The sequence below is a fragment of the Anoplophora glabripennis genome, unplaced genomic scaffold, assembly GCF_000390285.2.
Source record: "Anoplophora glabripennis isolate ALB-LARVAE unplaced genomic scaffold, Agla_2.0 scaffold5, whole genome shotgun sequence".
Lineage (NCBI taxonomy): Eukaryota > Metazoa > Arthropoda > Insecta > Coleoptera > Cerambycidae > Anoplophora > Anoplophora glabripennis.
In genome coordinates this window covers 2728199-2747712 of record NW_019416525.1, presented here as the reverse complement: position 1 = coordinate 2747712, position 19514 = coordinate 2728199, and the positions used below count along the sequence as shown (strand labels likewise).

General features: G+C 34.5%; 1 protein-coding gene across 1 annotated transcript in view; it reads right to left on the bottom strand.

Moving 5' to 3' along the window:
- Positions 1–19514, bottom strand: part of LOC108906749 (probable G-protein coupled receptor CG31760) — a 188825-nt gene that overhangs the window by 121932 nt on the left and 47379 nt on the right. Inside the window, exon 2 of the mRNA XM_018710103.1 lies at positions 9697–9880. Within this exon, the coding sequence (XP_018565619.1) occupies positions 9697–9880 (184 nt within the window). The remainder of the gene's footprint in view (positions 1–9696; positions 9881–19514) is intronic.

The following is a 19514-nucleotide window of genomic DNA, read 5'->3' as shown; positions in this document are numbered from 1 at the left end:
GATATTAATTAATATTGTTTAAGTTGTAGCAGTCACAAAGTTCCACAAAATTACGAGCGCAGGTTTGGCCGACGTAACGTTCCTTTAAGTTTTGTTTTCATAGAACGTTTCAATAAAGATATTTTAACGTACTTTGATTGACATGTTTGTATTGTTTCAGTAAGTGTTGTTACCTGATTGATGCGATGTTATTTTAACGGTTTTGTCAAAGAACATTCAATTAACGTTTCAATAAAGAATATTTAACGTTTTTTATTAAATTGTTCATAACGTTTGAACAAGTTACGTTACCTGGTTAATATGATGTTTTAACGTTTTCATTTTAAAATAACGTTAATTTAACGTTTTTAGGTTTGGTTTTGTTTATATTTTTAGCATTTTGTCAAAAAACGTCAAGTTTACGTTTCAACCAAGTAACATTTTCAAGTTTCTTGACTAAAACATCTAGTAGATGATATTTGATCGATGTAATGTTCGGGTTATTTAATATTACTTTAACGTTTTCGGTGAACGTAAATTAACGTTTCAATAAAGAACATCAGACCGATTATCGATTGAAATGTTTATAATATTCAAATAAACGATGTTACCTGATTGATATGATGTTCTTAATGTTTTTTTTTCAAGAAACGTTGAATTAACGTTTCGATGAAGCACTTCAGAACGATTTTTGATTGAAATGTTTATAATTTTCAAATAAGTAATGTTACTTGATTGATGTGAGCTCTTAATGTTTTTTTTTCAAGGAACATTAAATTAACGTTTGAATACATTTTAGTATATGGGAATATAATTTTGTTTTTTATTGAAACGTTTGTAATGTCTTAGCAGCTGATTTCTAATTAAAGTAATGTTATGTTAACGTTTTTTAATGATTAAATGAACGTTTCAACAAAACGTTTTTTTCCGAATAGGTGTTACTTGATTGATTGTTTTAACGTTTATTTGTTTTAAAAAACTTTAAATTAACTTTCGATAAAACACTTTTAAAGTTCAAGTAGATTGACGCAGTGACGTAAATTGAACAAGAAATTTGATTTAAACGAGTTTGGTTATATTTTTAGCAAATGGGGGTATAATTTTGTTGTTTCCAATTTATCATTCCTGTGCACGTCACGCTTAAAGTGACAACACCGGAACTAATGAATGTAAAGGTGCTGAAAATAAAGCATCCGAGCTGAAATAAATGTTTTTTATTCAAAACGACCAGCGTCGGGCGTTTCCTCAATTAAAAACTTTTAATGGATTTATTCGCAAATTCATCAGCGGTTTCTCTTGCAAAGGCCAATCCCACGGTATATCGTCTTTAAAAAGGAATTCTTTTTCGGGTAAGTAGGTCAATAATGTATTTCCATCGTTAAGTTCCCCCTACACTTATCCACTTGAAATTTTCATCGGTAAGCGTTTAGGCATCGCGACCCGTTATCCAGCGTCGGGATCGATATTATTTATCATTTGACAATATATATACGCTAATAAATAAGAGATGCAAATCCCCTTGGGTTCTTATCAGGCGTATTTGATTAGAATTGCGGCGAGACGTTCCAGATATTGGGATCCGGCTATGATTTGCATATTACTTATGTTATTGGATGTACCGAGAAGGACGACTTGCCAGACCATTTTAACGTTTTATTGATTAACGTGTTTACAATGTTTGAGTAAGTGACGTTGCCTTATTGGTGCTGTTATTTTAATGTTTTTTTTTGCAAATAACGTTCACAATTAACGTTTCAGTAAAGAACATTTTAATGTTTTTTTTATTGAAATGTTTATAACGTCTGAGTAAGTGGTATTATTTGATAAAAGTCTTTATCGTTTTTTATCTAAGAACGTTAAATTGACGTTTAAATTGAAAGTCTATTAATGTCAAGTATTATGTTACTGATGGAGTAACGTAAATTGAGCAAGAAATTTGATTTAAACAGGTTTTGTTATATTTTTAGCAAATTAACGTTACTTCAACAGTCGAGTTTAACGTTTCAATAAAGAACATTTTAACGGTCTTTGATTGAAATGTTTATAATATTTGGGTAAGTGATGTTACCTGATTGATGTGATATTTTAATGTTCTTTGCAAAAAACTTTCAATTAACGTTTCAATAAAGAACGTTAAATTAACGTTTAAATGGAAAAATTTTTAATGTCAAGTAGATTATGTTACTGATTGAGTAACGTAACATGTTTATAACATCTGAGTAAGTGACATTATTTGATTAATGCGATGTCTTTAACGTTTTCTTTTTCGAAGAACGTTAAATTAACGCTTAAATTGAAAATTTACTGATCGAGTAACGTAAATTGAGCAAGAAATTTAATTTAAACCGGTTTGGTTATATTTTTAGCAAATCAACGTTATTTCAACAGTTGAGTTTAACGTTTCAATAAAGTACATTTTAACGTTCTTTGATTAAAATTTTGTAATATTTGGGTAAGTGATGTTACCTGATTAATGTAATATTTTAATGTTTTTTGCTAAGAATGTTCAATTAACGTTTCAATAAAGAACGTTAAATTAACGTTTACATTGAAAATGTTTTAATGTCAAGTAGATTATGTTACTGATCGAGTAACGTAAATTTGGACAAGAAACTTGATTTAATCCGATTTGGTTATTTGCAAATGGAAGTTATTTCAACAGTTGAGTTTAACGTTTCAATAAAGAACATTTTAACGTTCTTCGATTGAAATGTTTATAGTGTTTGAGGAAATGATGTTACCCGTTTGATGTGATGTTTTTCACGTTTTTTTTTCAATGAACGTTAAATTATCGTTTAAATAGAAAATCTTTTAATGTTTGAGCAGACCCAAAGTGAGCAAGAAATTTGGTTTAAATCGATTTGGTTATTTTTAGTAACTGAAATAGGTGCAGGAATTGCATTCGTATTATGTCAAATATTCTGCGATTTACCCTATTGTCAAAATATCGAACGTAAGGGGTGAAAATCCTCTGGCGTCCTATCGTGGTAGATTTTATTTGAATTATGTCGATAAGACCGAGATATAGGAGGAAATTCTATGATTTACATCTTCTGACTTTTCATACGATTTGAAATCCAAACGTTGCGTTTCCATATGATCTGAAATAATATGAGGGTTTGAAAACGGTCCTTTTCCAACAAGTTGTGACGTGGCGGGATGTTACACACATAAAATTATTTAAATGTGATACTCTAAGAATTGCCAGACTAATTAATCTTAATTTTTTGTTTCAGGACTTCACTAGTGAAACGGAACGTACAGGTAAGAATAAAAAATTTTTTTATATACACTTTTTTTGCGCTCTCAGCAGTCAACAAACGAACGCAACGTATTTTACTCTGTTTGCATAATTGGTATTGCCCACTCTACCGAAAACTTTTGCATGAAATATTTTTATATGCAGCAGCTGTTGTCAACATTTTACGTTTGAAATTCAATATTGTCCTGTAATAAAATTTTTAATTAAACATGTTTTATCCAAACCGTGAATTGTTCCCTATATTTTATATTAAAAAATAGTCCGTTGGACGAACTATGTTTTGAAACGACTGCGCCATTAATCTATAAATTTGATGTTTTCGTTGTATTATTTCTGAGCTACCCTAAGGTAGCGATCCACCCGATATTTGATATAAATATTTTAGCGTAGAACCAGGTATGCTCTAAATTGCGGTTCTCATACCTTCCCGTCGGCCGTAGGAAGCGAAATCTCTTGCATTATTTTAATGACCACGCGGTTACTAGCAAGTACATACATTCCATGTATATACGGCACCTGTACTTCGGTGGTTTAACCGCTACACGTCTCGGAACGTGTTCGCGCTTAGGAGAAACGGTTTCCACGAAAAATTGTAGGGGAGTTGCCATCCCGAGATTCAAAACATAGGTGAATTATAGTTACTCGTTTTTTTTCCGTCGCGGATGAAAGGCGAGTGATACGTTCACAAATCGGGCGTCTAGATTATGGCGAGATGGTGTCGGAACTTCATAATTTAGGTTCTGTAAGTATTCACGCCAGATAATTGCTGTCACCACGACAGAAAGCCGTTCACGAGGCGCGTTAATGTGATTAAATTTCCTTGGTAATCCTCTGATTCTAAAAATATCACTTTCAGCTTGCTCTCACTTGGTAACTTTTTGAATGGCGTTCATTCACAAGCTCGGCCAACTTTTTATTAACCCTTAACGACGCATAAATTAAAAATATTTCGTTGTACTTTCTCTAAAGGATTTTGGGGGAGTGGATATTGGAACTTGGTAAATTTCCATAAAAATTGTCTGAAGCTTCAGTGTTTATAAATACATTATTACATTTCGTAATAAAACATTTTGGGAACCGCTGATTACGTGTTACAACACCGCCACGTGCTCTTTTTCACCGTTAAATCAGTCTTGTTTTTCTATTTTATTTATAGTCAACATTTAAGCATATCTGTTTACAAGAGATTGCAATGTTCTTTTTTGTCGCTAAACAGAGTCGTTTTTTCTATTTTACTTAAAATTAACGTATAAACATATTGCAAGTATAACAAATTCATAATAATTGACTTTTCAATAAAAAAACGGGTAGATTGCTCATAAAACGAAAAAGGAAATTGACTCTAAAGCAACTTCTATCCGATCATTCCTTACTTTTGTGATTTAATGCGGTTTGACGTTCATCAGTAAATTTTTCTACACAACAATTAAACTAAAAGCGCGTTCTTATGTTACGATGCCTTTAAAGTTGAGCTTGTGATGAATCGTCTCCATGCAGTTCCAAGTCTGCTTGAAACGTGTGGTTCTCTGTTATAAAGATTTCTTTTCGATATGGAACATTTTGGGATCCGCTGACAGTGTGTAAGTGGTCGCGATGTTGCCATGTGTTCTTTTTCACCGCTAAATAAAGATTGCTTTTCTCTAATGAATTAAAGTTAGATGCTTATCAGTAATTCTCTGCACAATTAAATTGAAATAAATAAATAAAGTTGAGATTGTGATACTCGTACACCAGTGCAACTGTGTAATTAAAAACCCGCTTGAGACTTGGGGTTCTCTAGTATATAGATTTCTTTTCAATACAAAACAGTTTGGGAACCGCTGACAATGCAACTGATCGCAGTGTTGCCATATATTCGTTATTATCGTTAAAGTTGGGAATTTTTTTAATTTATTTAAAATTTACGTATTACAAATTAAAAATATATACAGGGTGATTCAGCCATATTGTCATTTAATTTAACCACGTATTCGAAAGACAGAAAATCGGAAAAAAATTACTCGACCTTTTAAAAAATAAACAAATTACCTCTTAACTTGCCATTGGTTTCAAAATCAAAGTGCAGTGGATTTATAAACAAAGTGCTATGGAGGGATGAGTGTTGTTTTAGATGTGCTGGCATTTTAAGGTTCACTCTTGATAAACCTTTGTAGGTCAGCGTCAGGAGCAGTGCGAAAAGATATGTAAATGATTATTTTTCAGCGTAAATATGCATTTTAAAATTAATTTAATCGCGTATTCGTAGTCTATTCATTTTTCCCCATCTTCCCTTAAAATAAATGACATTATGATTGAATCACCCTGTATATGTAGCTGAGATTAAGTTGCGTGGTATTCTATGCATCTAGGTGGTTAGAAACCCGATTGAAACTTGTGGTTCTCTATTATGTCTTTTTATTACGAAACATTTTGGTGACTGCTGAGTATGCGACCGATCGCAGTGTTGCCATATGTCCTTTTTTTATCGTTAAAGAAAGATATTTTTCATTTTGTTTCAAATTTACGTGTAAACGTATTAGAAACCAAGCAAATTTATAATAATTTACTGTCTAGTCGAAGTGGATTGCTATAAAACGGGAAGCGAGTCGGCTTAACGACGCTAAAGCAACTTTTATCCGGTAATTCCTCGGTTAATTTTGTGATTTAATGACGGCCGGACACCCATCAGTAATTTTTCTGCGCAATTAAATTGGGGGCACGTCCTCCGGTTACGACGCCTTTAAAGTTGAGCCCGTGATGAATCGTACACCGTGCATCTAAGTAGTTCCCTGGCCCGCTCAAGTCTCGGGTTCTCCGTAACAGTGGGATCTAAACACAGTTTCATATTTCGCATAATAACCGTGGAGAGTTCGTAAACATTTTGACGTATAACGAACTACTGAATTTACAAAGGACGCCGGGTAAAAATAGACGGGAAGATACCTTTGAGGGTTGCCGGTTGCTGCTTCAGTGATATTTAAGAGGCCCCGGGACGTGTTCACATGAATTATGTAGTAAGATGTGATAGACTTTTAGTTGATTTGACAAACCGCATATATCTCCCCGCTTGTTTTTTTTTTCTCAAATAATTATTCTAAAAGGCCAGGTTATCCGCCTAATAAATCATCGAATTACCGACGCCGCCGCAATATTTTCGATAAAAAAATAACTCGATATCTCCTCAAGATATACGGCTCTGTGTTTTGTGCCACTTAGTAGATGCCCAGAGCGTTAAATTACTGAAACTTGAGTATGACGTGTGTTTATGCGAGAAATGTTTGATAATGCGAACTTTTTTTGGTACCTTCGGTCCCAAGTAGTTCGGATTATCGAGTTTTTAACTATTCTTTTATAATTATTGTAATTTAGAGGACATTTGTTTACGAATAAGGACTTTTTCCGTAGACGAATGGCCACAATTGTGAATTCCGCATCGTGCAAAGCCATGCAGTTTTATTTCCGTTGATTACGAAAGTTGCACTTCGATGAAGTTAAAAGCCTGTATCGCTCATTTTAATCTCTCTTTGTATTTCTGCGATAGAAGGTTGCAAAACTATCGGTGGATAATTGCGACACGGCAACAACTATTGACCCATTTTTATGTAGTATGTAATTCGGGGGCGATTCCAGGGGTTCTCAATAAGTTTTATCGATTTTGATTATTACCACGTGTGTTATATGTATATTAAGTAATGTTTCTTGAAATACACTGGTTTCGTTAAGTTTGGATGAACCTTGAATGGACGGGTGTATTATTAGTTTCGGAATTTTCCCTCGGTTGGCTGAAGCCCCCCCTTGAAGTCTGCTCTGCGGTTCGATTAGCTAAATAACTTTAATGAATACGAACTGATTAATGAGCCTTCCAGTCGGAGATATTAGCGAACTGAATTATCTTCTGCCAGAAAATTTGCAAATGAAAGAATTTCAAATCTAAATGTCTACAATGAGAATATATCCTAGGTGGTGAATATTTATGTTGGCGCTTGTTTTCATTACATAACCGTGTTTCGAATTCGTCATTATAAGTTATACTAACCGCAAGGAACGTATGCCAATATTTTTCACTTTTCACCTATTTTCCCGCGTAAGAACAAACAAGTCCATCATGTCACTTCTTGTGACCCCCCCCCCCCCGAGATTTTCCTTTCCACATGGCAACTTAGAAATTGAATTTATGTTAATGTGGGTTCTTTTCGTATTTTGGAAGCGCTTATCCGTGAACTAATATAACAAAAGGGCATAGTTGAACAACGTTTAAGGTTAATGCTGTCTATTTTCTCAAAGCGTGTCTTTCACATACTTCGTTAGTGCCTACTCATTATATGTGCTCCACTATGTAACTCTAATTGCTCTACCAGCATGGCTTAGAATTTGCGATAATAAGCATATCCCACTTAGTTTTTGACGAAAAGCTGATATAATAGAAATAGAACTTATCAGGGTGTTGGCGACAGCTCTGTTTTAGTTATCTGCGCTTACCAGAAAATTTAGACATAAATCTTTTATTTTTTTTTTGTAACATTACATTATTAACTACATTATTAAATTACAAGGAAAATTGCATGAAACATAATTTTAACTAATATTTTTCTATAGTTTCGAATAATTTTATATATTTTATGTGCATGAGGTACTATATTTTTCGAAAAAAACATGTAAAATTACATTTATACTATTAAATTACAGAAAAAATTACATTAAGCATGTAATTTTACACTTTTATTATTCAATGTAAATACGCACTTCAGTATGTATATTCTACATCAACTATAGTAAAAACAATTATGTATTATTAAATGTCTGGAATGAAACTACGAAAGCAATTGAATTATTATTTCAGTTCAGTGTGTTCTCAAATTTCTGTTCGTTCGTTTTAAAAGAATTTATGAAAAGGTAAACACTACAGTAACCTGTACATCTACAATTAAACTTAGTGTTAAATTACAAGGAAAATTACATTAAGCATGTAATTTTACACTTTTCTTTATCCAGTGTAAATTTGCTTGAAAACATACATGTTTTAGGTTACAATCTAAATGGTTTAGCCAAAACGATTCACTGCAAATTTACAGTTAATTGTAATATTGAATGTCTGCTATGAAATTACAAAAGCAATTGAATTATTATTTCAGTTCAGTGTGTTCTCAAATTTCTGTTCGTTCTGTTTCTGTTATGAAAAGGTAAACCCGACAGTAACTTGTACATCTGCTATTAAACTTAGTATTAAATTACAAGGAAAATTACATTAAGCATGTAATTTTACACTTTTTTGTTATTCAACGTTAATTTGCTTGAAAACATGTAATCCAAATGAATTAGCCAAAACTATACACTGTAAATTCACACATACGTATGTATATTTACATCAGTTCTAGTAAAAACAAATGTATAGTATTAAATGTCCCACTGTGAAATTACAAAAGCTATAAGATTATTGTTTCAGATCAGTGCGTTCGTTAGTTGTAAAAGCATTTATGAAAAAGTAAAAACAGCAGTAACTTGTACATATTACAAGAAAAATTACATTAAGCATGTAATTTTACACTTTTTTGTTATTCAACGTTAATTTGCTTGAAAACATGTAATCCAAATGAATTAGCCAAAACTATACACTGTAAATTCACACATACGTATGTAATTTGACAATTTTTATTATTCAATGTAAATTTGCTTGAAAACATGTAATCTAAATAATTTAGCGGCTAAATCATTAAGATTACATGTTTTCAAGCAAATTTACATTGAATAATAAAAAGTGTAAAATTACATGCTTATTGTAATTTACTGTAAATTGTAAATGTAAAAATCAGCAGTAATAAAACCAAATATACAAATGTATTTGCAATGAAATTACAAAAGCAATTGGATTATTGTTTCAGTTGGGCGTGTTCTGAAACTGTTCGTTACTTAAAAGCATTTATGAAAAAGTAAACACGGCAGTTACTTGTACATCTGCTGCTGGTGCTTTACGCCGCTACTTAAATCTATCTCTATTTTTATCGTTACTGCAACGAAATCCGGCGAAGTTTCCGTTGCCTATATTTTTGGTTAACGATTTCTGTAAGTGGTTCTCAACTCTTAAAATGTACTAAGAAGTTTGTGCAATATGTGTCTGGATCTAGATTGGTACATATAACTTTATAGTTGAAAAACGGCCGGTCGCTTTGACACGCTGGAAATAGCCGAGTCTCTAGTTTAGGTACACTGAGAGACGTGGCTTAGCACCAGTTTAGTTGTTAGGATAATAACTATTTCCTATCGCTAGTATGACCTCATCATTAGGGCTGTCAGAACTGAGCCGCGGGTCATAGGCGTTCAAAACTCGCCCTAAGGCAACAGTATACTAACGTGACGTGAACGTGAAAAGCATTCTGAGGCAGCGGCTCGCGCTTGGCGCGCCATTGAATTGCGGCTTTCTCTGACGGCCCACCTCACTGTAAATGATGATTGGTGTATAAAGGAGTGTTTCGACTTACTTAAAGAAATAAGTGTTGTTGACGAATCCAAAGAACGGGACCGTGTATGTGAGCATCCAAATATTCCCTCCGCCGCAGTCGTAGTAGGGCTTGGACCATTTTCCATCCTCGTAGCGTACCGACAATATTTTTTCTGGAACTCTTTTGTCGTGCGCGGTGTTATTGTATTTGTAGGATTTGTATCCTGGAAAAAAATACATTGTGTTATTCCTTATTGAATATGAATAAAACCAGATTCGCTGGTCTTTGGCATATTAAAATGTAGGGGGAATCGAATTAAAGCCGTTTTCGCTTGTCCACATAACATTTACGAAGCGTATTATTAAATTCTAGACTTACGGTTTTCGTGCAGCGACATTATGGGATTAATTGGATCAAGTTACATATTAAAAACTTTTGTGTAATTAGGGAGTGTTGGGATTATATTTGTTATGATTAAAACAGGCTAATAAAAATGGAAAGTGAGGTGAAATTTTTCTAAATTTGTCAGAGCCAGAAAAACAACGGACATTTGATACTTGATATTTAAGTCATATAATCTCCGATTTTATTGGGACATTTATCAAATTCCCCGAAGGAAACTTGCTAATATTGACCCGAAAACATCCGGAGTATCTCTTTTTGTTTGAAGTGTATCGAGACCTATTTTACTTTACCTTTCAACTCCTCAAGTTTTATGCGTTCGGAAGTTTGTCAAAATGAATTAAAATTCCTACCGGTTCAGAAATTCGGATTCGGTCTGCTAAAGAAAGTAATTTTGTGACTGTAAAAATTCATTTTTCAGTTGGTCGAAGAAGTTAGTTTTGTTTTACTTTCAATCTAAGGAAAACAGTGCGACGTGCGAACTTGCTCCTTTGACTTAAAGTCAAGTTTGTTAATGCCAAGGTACAAAGTCAGTTTAATAATGCTGGGAATAGAATATATCCCTAAATATCGCATGGTTCAACCTTTGACATTAAATTGGTAATGAAATTTTATTATCCTCTCAAAGCAAGTTATCTTGAAACAACGATTTTCTTATTACATTTCGATTAAGTACGCAGAGAGTAACCGTACGCACTCGGGGTGTTTTGTGATCTCATTTGCAAAGATGGCGCTTGCTCCTCTCTAAAACAACAATAGTAATTAAATCAGCCGGAATTATGGCTAGCAAGCCATAAGGCCGCTGCACGGAATTTAGGAATTCAATTTGAATTGTTATGGCATTTGTCACGCGTAAGAACATTTTAATCTTGAGACATCTAATAGGCCTACCTCTCGGGGGCAAAGTTTCTCGACGCCGGCAAAATACTTACCGAGAGAGTACTGCATTGTTGTTACTGCAAGAATTCGCAAACAAAACCACACCCGTAAGCATCTGCAGTTGCCAACTGTGTGCACTAAACAAACCCCATTAAAATATGGAACAAAACGAAATAAAACATACCATTTGAAATGTTGAAAGTGGAATAATAATAATAACAATAATAACATATATTTCCTCTAGTCAATACAACAATTGAATAGGAATAGTCAAAAGAAAAGTACATAAAGACAAAACTAATTTACAACTTAAGATTAACTAACAGAAAGTCGATTAACAAAATATTCTTCCACAGAATAGAAACATTTATCAACCAAGTATTTTTTCGGAGCCTTTTTAAAGCTGTAAACAGAGGTACAAATTTTAATATCATTAGGTAATCTATTAAACATACGTATACCAAGACAGTTAGGTGAGTTAAAAGACAGATTACACCTACCAAAAGGTACACTAAAATGGCCAGACTGCCGTGTATCAATTGAATGAATCTGATTTCTGTGGACAAACAAAATTCATACAACAAAACAGAAGGCATTGTTAAAATATTGTAACAGACGAATATCCGTCTACAGGATGCCCTAGCTGACATTACCTAATTACACGTTTTTCAGCAACAAATACATTATCAGCGTGGCAAGATGGCCCCCAAAAACAGATACCATATCGCAAACGCCATTCTACCGGGCAGTAATATAGTTTCAATAATTGATCAGGACTTTTCTGATATTTCGAAATTGATATGATACCGAATTTAACTTCATTACTAATTCGTTACATTGATTATTCCAAGTTAGACACTCAACCAGGGTTAATCCTAGAAATTTTACAAGATTTGTGTTATTAATTAGTGTATTGTTAACATTAACGTCAATACTATTACAGAGCTTTTGTCTATTGTGAAATCTTACAACCTGAGTTTTATTGATATATAATAGTAATGAATTTTGACTAAGCCAGTCACTCATCCTGGATATCACTCTACCGCGAGTCTCGGATAATTTTTTATCCGATTTGTCTGAGATCACCACTGACGTATCATCGGCATAAAAAGTGAAAGACCCCGATCCTGAAAGCTCGTCTAAGTCATTAATGTATAAAAGAAACAGGACAGGGCCCAACACCGAACCCTGGGGTACCCCTGTATTGACTTTTTTATTTTCGGAAGTTACATTATCTATAGCAACATATTGAACTCGATCACGAATAAAAGTTGCCACCCATGTCTGGGGAATGCCACGAATCCCATATTTCTCCAACTTGTCAACCAAGATGTCGTGATTTACGCAGTCAAACGCCCTACTGAGATCACAAAAGATCCCAACAAGGCATTATCCAGCTTCTATAGCTCCAACAATACGATAATCCTTAAACCAGGATAATATTCCTTAGGTTTTATTATTTTTTAATATACTTTCGAATAGGTGCTCTATGTGAGAAACAATCATCCAGTTTTTTAATTCAATGTATTTTTTCTATACTTTCGAATCCAAATTTTTCGATTGTCTATATTTTTGCTATACTTTAGAATGTTCTACATGAATAATAATAATTCTGTCTGTATGATTTTTATATTTTAGCTATGCTTTCGAATATTCTTAATATTCTTATGTCCCAACTTTCTCATTGTCTGTTTGAACCGCAATCATATAAATTTTATGATTTTTTATATCTGTTGCTACACTTTTGGGTGTTCAGCGTTATACAAATTTATACCAAGTGCCATAAAAATGTGTATTTTGGAAACGACGCTTTTCGTCATATATTTTTTTGGCCTATAGTCATTAGGGGAAAGGGGTAATGAACACCCTCGTGAATTATTTTGGTGTTGGTACAAATAGAACGCTCATTAATTTACAAGGGTAGTTAATCCTACTATTCGTATATTACCTAGTCTTTTAGATAAACAATGTTTGTGATTTATTAACGAACGTAGCACTTATTTTACTAATTTTACTAATGTTTCGATTTTTGTCAAAATATTTCTATGTCCCAAATGAGTCCTATTCGCTGGCTTTCGGGTTTGTGCGGACCCTTGATTTTTTTTAAATACCTCTGAAACGGCCGCTTGCGTAAGCGTTCTAATAAAAAAGAATCGCTGTTATCGACGGCCCGAACCGATCGGCAAGGAAAACAAATGATGTAATCGAAAATACATATTTCATGATAATTATATCACAATATGGATATGATTTGGGTCCGCATCATCTTCTCGCAGGCTCCGGCAAAGGAGAAGCCAGCCGAAATCTATTTATGGAGATTGTCCGCAAATTGAAAAAATGAAAAATAGACCCTCGCCTCCTCCGGGATTTCTCTACTAAAATTGCCTGGAGGAATAACGGCGTCAATTTGTCTAAGTGCGATATACAAATACATTTCCTGTTGAAGGTATGTCGGTTGAGTAATGGGTAATAGTCCTCAATAGGAATGAGAGCGACTGCAAAATGCTACAGAGGCATCGCGTTTTCTGATATTACCTCTTTTTATGTAGTATGTAACTCGGCTACGATTCCAGAGGTCCTCAGTAAGTTTAGAGATGCTTAAATCCTCTCCAACCCTGTATATTACTGTATAATCACCAACAAATCTACGGCGAATGTCAGCAAAATGCTACAGAGGCATCGCGTTCTCTGATGTTGCCTCTTTTTATGTAGTACGTAACTCGGCTACGATTCCAGAGGTCCTCAATAAGTATAGAGATGCTTAAATCCTCTCCAACCCTGTATATTACTGTACCTATAATCACCAACAAACCACCAGCCACATACGCCTTTTGCTACAAAGTCACACCGTACCAAATCCGGGCTATAAACTGGATTACTTGGTTTACAACTTCGATATTAAGTTTATATTTAATTTTCTCGAGTGTTCAGTTCCACGAACAAAGGGAAAACGTGTGTTAACTGAAATTATTACGCAGCGTATAATTTCGCCGCGTTTCTTCTGCTCGATTACAGCTCGGTTCTTTGTGCGGTTTGCGGGGCTTCGGCGGGGGCGAATTCAAATATTTTGACATTCACCGGGAATACGCTCCGGATGAAAATTTGACATAGGGAATATTGGTATGAATACTAAACAATTTTATTGCCTTATTCCCTTCGAGAGTGACGCAAGGGGTCGATATATCTTATTAATAAATAGTGGTGGGGTTGCTGCCGGATCTTAAAAAGAAACTCGACACGTACTTTACACGGTATACATTAAAAACATAGAAAACGTTGAAATAACGTGCATATTTTTATTTCCCGATTTTCCAGTTTCCAACTTAGGCGTTTCCTTCATATCATATGCGTGCATGTGGGAAAAACGTATTATTTACACGTTTCAGTTATTTCCATCGCACAGACGTGCTCTCTAACACTTCTCCGGCCTGTTTTTTTTTTTTGTAGGGATTGTTACTGTTTATTACATTTAAGCGGGGGTGACTTTGTCGCGGGCCGTGATTAATCTAGACATCACTGAACAGAATAGGACCGGTGGTAAAATATGAAACGTCTTGTTGTGCTTAGGCGCCCAACAGAATCAACGGCGGACGTGTAAAAAATATAAATCCCGACTGTACACAGGTTTGAGCGATGCCGCTATTGTTCTAGTTTGTATCGCGCGTAAATATCGCATATTGTTAAAAAATATTTACGTGCACATTCTCATGCTAAGCAAGGTGATAAAAGAGGGCGCTTAACATTGTCGTTATTAAAGATTCGTTCTCGGAATAAAACTTTTATGTAGTTCTCTTTATGGCTCGTATACAGCTTTGTCTTGGTTTACTGGAATCACATCGTAATGTATTTCGGTTTAAAATTTACGATATCCCGAATATTCCGTAAGTGAAATACTTTGTCTCAAACAAAACCTGCGCGCGAGCAATTATTGGCGCCCAACTGTACAGCTTTAATGCTGCTCTGCGCTATATCAACGCAACATTCAGTCGGTATCCTCAGTAATGTACATACTTATTTTTTTTTATTATTTAACACAGCAAAAATTATAATTAGTAGTTAATTTTATAAATGCTAGAAGTAATATATAACGATTAGCTTCGGTTAGTTCTAAGACAGTGCGTTTTACTAATTCTTGCTACACGAACGATGTAAGCCTCTTCACAGCAATCTGCAATAACGAGTTCGTTATCGCGCATCACAAATTTGTTAAGTTTTAATAAAACGTTATTACAATAAAGGGGGAAACCTTTGTAGGCGAAATTATGAAATGTGTGTGACGTGCTTAAATATATTAAATTTTCTACCTGAGAGCTTAATAAAATTCGGCAACTCTGAGGGCCCTAACTAACGCTTATTCCGCGACAGTAGTTGTTATTATGAGCTTTAATTTTCGTACATTGCATCTCTGATTAGGTTTCCGGCTGAAACGGTGATCCCCAGAGAAGTTTAGCGTAATTCATCCTGTACAACGACGCTATGCATCTGCAGCGTTTCGCTGGCATTCGCCGTATACTAACATATCAACAAATTTTTTGGTGTCCCAAAAAGGCCCTGGATTATTTTTCAGAAATGAGTCGTAAAAGATCACATTAAAGTTGTTGAGTATCAAGAAATGTTGGTGACCTTGGATTTGACCTTGACCTTAAGTTTCGGCGTCAAACCAAGGTCTAGAAAATATCGACTGGAACACTACTTTTTATGCCAGCAATCGATAGAGCGCCAAATTATGGTGACTTTGGATTTGACCTTCATCATAAGTCGCGAATTTAAACAAGGTCAACTGACTACCGAATGGAATACGGTATTCGTGCCAGCAATCGATACAGCGTCGATTTTTATGTCGGAAACTGGAATAAGACAATTTTTCTAGGATGACCTTGCAGGTCATTTGAAAGTCAAATCCACTTTTCACAAAAAAATACGAAATTTTCTGACCTCATATTCGGACGTAAAATTTGAGGCTCTATCGGTTGTTGGCATAAAAACTACTGCGTTGCATTTAAAATTTGCGCAAGTTCACTTTGGTTTGACTTTGAAACTTAAGGTGAAGGTCAAATCCGAGGTCACCAACGTATTGACCTGTTTGTATCCTACAACATGTAACTGATTTTTTTTATAGAACTACCTAAAAGTTTTCGAGGGGGGAGGGGAAGGTCGAAGGGTGCGTGTCTTTTTCGGATACTCTCTATCGTCATAAGTCGCAAGGTTAAACTAAGGTCAACTGAATACCGAATGGAATACGGTATTTTTCGTGCCAGCAATCGATACAACGCCGATTTTTATGTCGGAGACTGCGATCAAAGAATTTTTTTAGGATGTCCTTGCAGGTCATTTGAAGGTCAAATCCACTTTTCACAAAAAATTACGAATATAGAAGTAATAGAATTGAATAGACGTATTCTATTAAAACTATTAATATGGTCTTGACAACAACCTTGATATTTAACGCATTCTTAGGTTAATAATTAAAATTTTTGGACGGAAACTGATATTTAATCAGTTGTTAGGTGAAATCCAAGGTAACCATCTAATTTTTCATTACAAAATTCTTGTTTTGTAACATTTTTGTTTGTTGTGACTTGTTTCTGACCTCATATTCGGACATAAAATTTGAGGTTCTATCGATTGATTGGCTAAAAAATATTGCGTTCCATTTAAAATTTACAGGTTGACTTTGGTTTGACCTTGAAACTTAGGGTTAAGGTCAATTCCAAGGTTTCCAGCGTATTGGCTTCTGAATTTCTCACTTCTATCTGTCTTTTTTTGACAGGACTCGGAGATTTTTTTTTTAACTTTAGATTTTAACTCGGCACTAACACATCTCAAAAACTAAAATTCCTAATTAAAGAATACGATTTTTCTGGAAAAAAATATATTATTATCCTTTTTAATGACACCCTGTGTTTGAATGTGAAACAAGTGGTCGTGTCGCCTAGCATTCGATGTGATAATAGGCCATGACTGATATTTGATATGCCGCACTCAAGCTACGCCGCACAAGCACGAACAGTGTGCCGAGACTTTGATTTATCAAATCGGATTTGCGTAATTTAAGCCTACTTATACTAAGTTCGTTAAATGCCCATCTAAATTTGATACCCTCAAAGGCTGGGTCCTCCAGTCACTATCGATAAGCGGGATTCCTCGAAATATCGCAGTAAAACTTAATCCGACCTTAGTTTCCCTTGTAGTGGAAATTCGTTCCACCACTCGGAGTATGCTTAAATAATTAGTTTTTCCTTGTACCGAGCTACTGAATAATACAAAAAACCTTTCGTTTGTTAAGAATAAATATATTGATAATGCTCCCCGTTGGATGAATAAGCTTCGGAATAAGTATTTTCGTCTGTCGGCCCTGAGAATAAAGTAAACAGCTTTCACTCCAAGTACGAAAATAATTAGGGGTGCCTACTGACATGCTAAGGATCTCCCGTTTTTTTTCCTTGAGGAGATGTTTGAGGAAAAACGCAATCTTTCCTGCGTCATTTACTAATACCGGATGCGGCAGGCACATACCCAACCCACTAATTATTCATCAATTATGAAAGATGAAACGTTAGAAAAACATCGCCGGGCTCGCGGGCCAGGTTCGAATCCAGCACGCGATTATGTGTTCTTCGCCGCGAGGCCGGTTTGAGCGGAATTAATCGTTTTTTTTTTCCAGATAGGAGGCAAAAGTAGATTACTATGCCCTGTTAACCATGAAATAGTATCGATTGCAGAGATTGATACTCTCGTTGAGAAAGCGACGTGACATAATAGATAATACTGATAAATTGTCTGATGTTATTGAACCGCTAACGTTGCCCGAACACCATCTTTTTTTTCGGTGCTGGTGTTTATTCGCTTCCACGACGTTTCGAGTCGCATAATTCCATTCGAGTTAAAAACGCCTCCGATACGGCGTACTTTTATGTTTTCGTGTTAATTAATAATACGCATTAATTAGATTATAAATTCTTCTTCGCGCGTATTACTTATAACTAGGGCTGTCAGGACTGAGCCGCGCGACATAGGCGTACGCATCATGTTGAGCGTAATAAAATAAATTACGTGGAAAATAAGCATCCTGGGGCAGCAGTATAATTGTTCGCTTGGCACGCCATTGAATTGCGACTCGTTGAAAACGCTGGTTTTGTGAGATTTACTCTAACAAAAAAAAAAAATCCTAATTTCTTGAGCTTATTATAGCTTATGTGGGAAAAATTACCAAAATATGAAAGTGCCCAAAACCTTTAGAAAAACGGTCAAATACACATTTTCGGACTCGCTGAAAACGCTGGTTTTGTCAGATTTACTCTAACTAAAAAAAAAAAAAATTGTCGTAATTTTCTTGAGCTATATTATAGTTTATGTATATCCTGTAGGAAAATTACCAAAATATGAAAGTGCCCAAAACCTTTAGAAAAACGGCCAAATATACATTTTCGGACTCGTTGAAAACGCTAGTTTTGTCAGATTTACTCTAACTTAAAAAAAATTTCTAATTTCTTGAGCTATATTATAGCTTATGTAGGAAAAATTACCAAAATATGAAAGTGCCCAAAACCTTTATAAAAACGCCCAAATATACGTTTTCGGACTCGCAGAAAACGCTGGTTTTATCAAATTTACTCTAACTAAAAAAAAAATGTCGTAATTTTCTTGAGCTATATTATAGTTTATGTATATCCTGTAGGAAAATTACCAAAATATGAAAGTGCCCAAAACCTTTAGAAAAACGGCCAAATATACATTTTCGGACTCGCTGAAAACGCTGGTTTTGTCAGATTTACTCTAACTAAAAAAAAAAAAAATTGTAATTTTCTTGAGCTATATTATAGTTTATGTATATTCTGTAGGAAAATTACCAAAATATGAAAGTGCCCAAAACCTGTAGAAAAACGGCCAAATATACATTTTCGGACTCGCTGAAAACGCTAGTTTTGTCAGATTTACTCTACCTTAAAAAAAAAATTCCTAATTTCTTGAGCTATATTATAGCTTATGTAGGAAAAATTACCAAAATATGAAAGTGCCCAAAACCTTTATAAAAACGCCCAAATATACGTTTTCGGACTCGCAGAAAACGCTGGTTTTATCAAATTTACTCTAACTAAAAAAAAAATTGTCGTAATTTTCTTGAGCTATATTATAGTTTATGTATATTCTGTAGGAAAAATTACCAAAATATGAAAGTGCCCAAAACCTTTATAAAAACGCCCAAATATACGTTTTCGAACTCGCAGAAAACGCTGGTTTTAACAAATTTACTCTAACTAAAAAAAAAATAGTCGTAATTTTCTTGAGCTATATTATAGTTTATGTATATTCTGTAGGAAAAATTACCAAAATATGAAAGTGCCCAAAACCTTTAGAAAAACGGCCAAATATACATTTTCGGACTCGCTAAAAACGCTGGTTTTGTCAGATTTACTCTAACTAAAAAAAATTTGTCCTATCTGACAGCCCTACGTTTTTTTTATAACAAATTCATTATTCACTCAATTTTACTCAATAATGTATCAATTTCTGTCCACACCTGATCGAGTGAAATTTTCACTCTTTTGGGATGAGTAGAACTGAGTGAAACTATT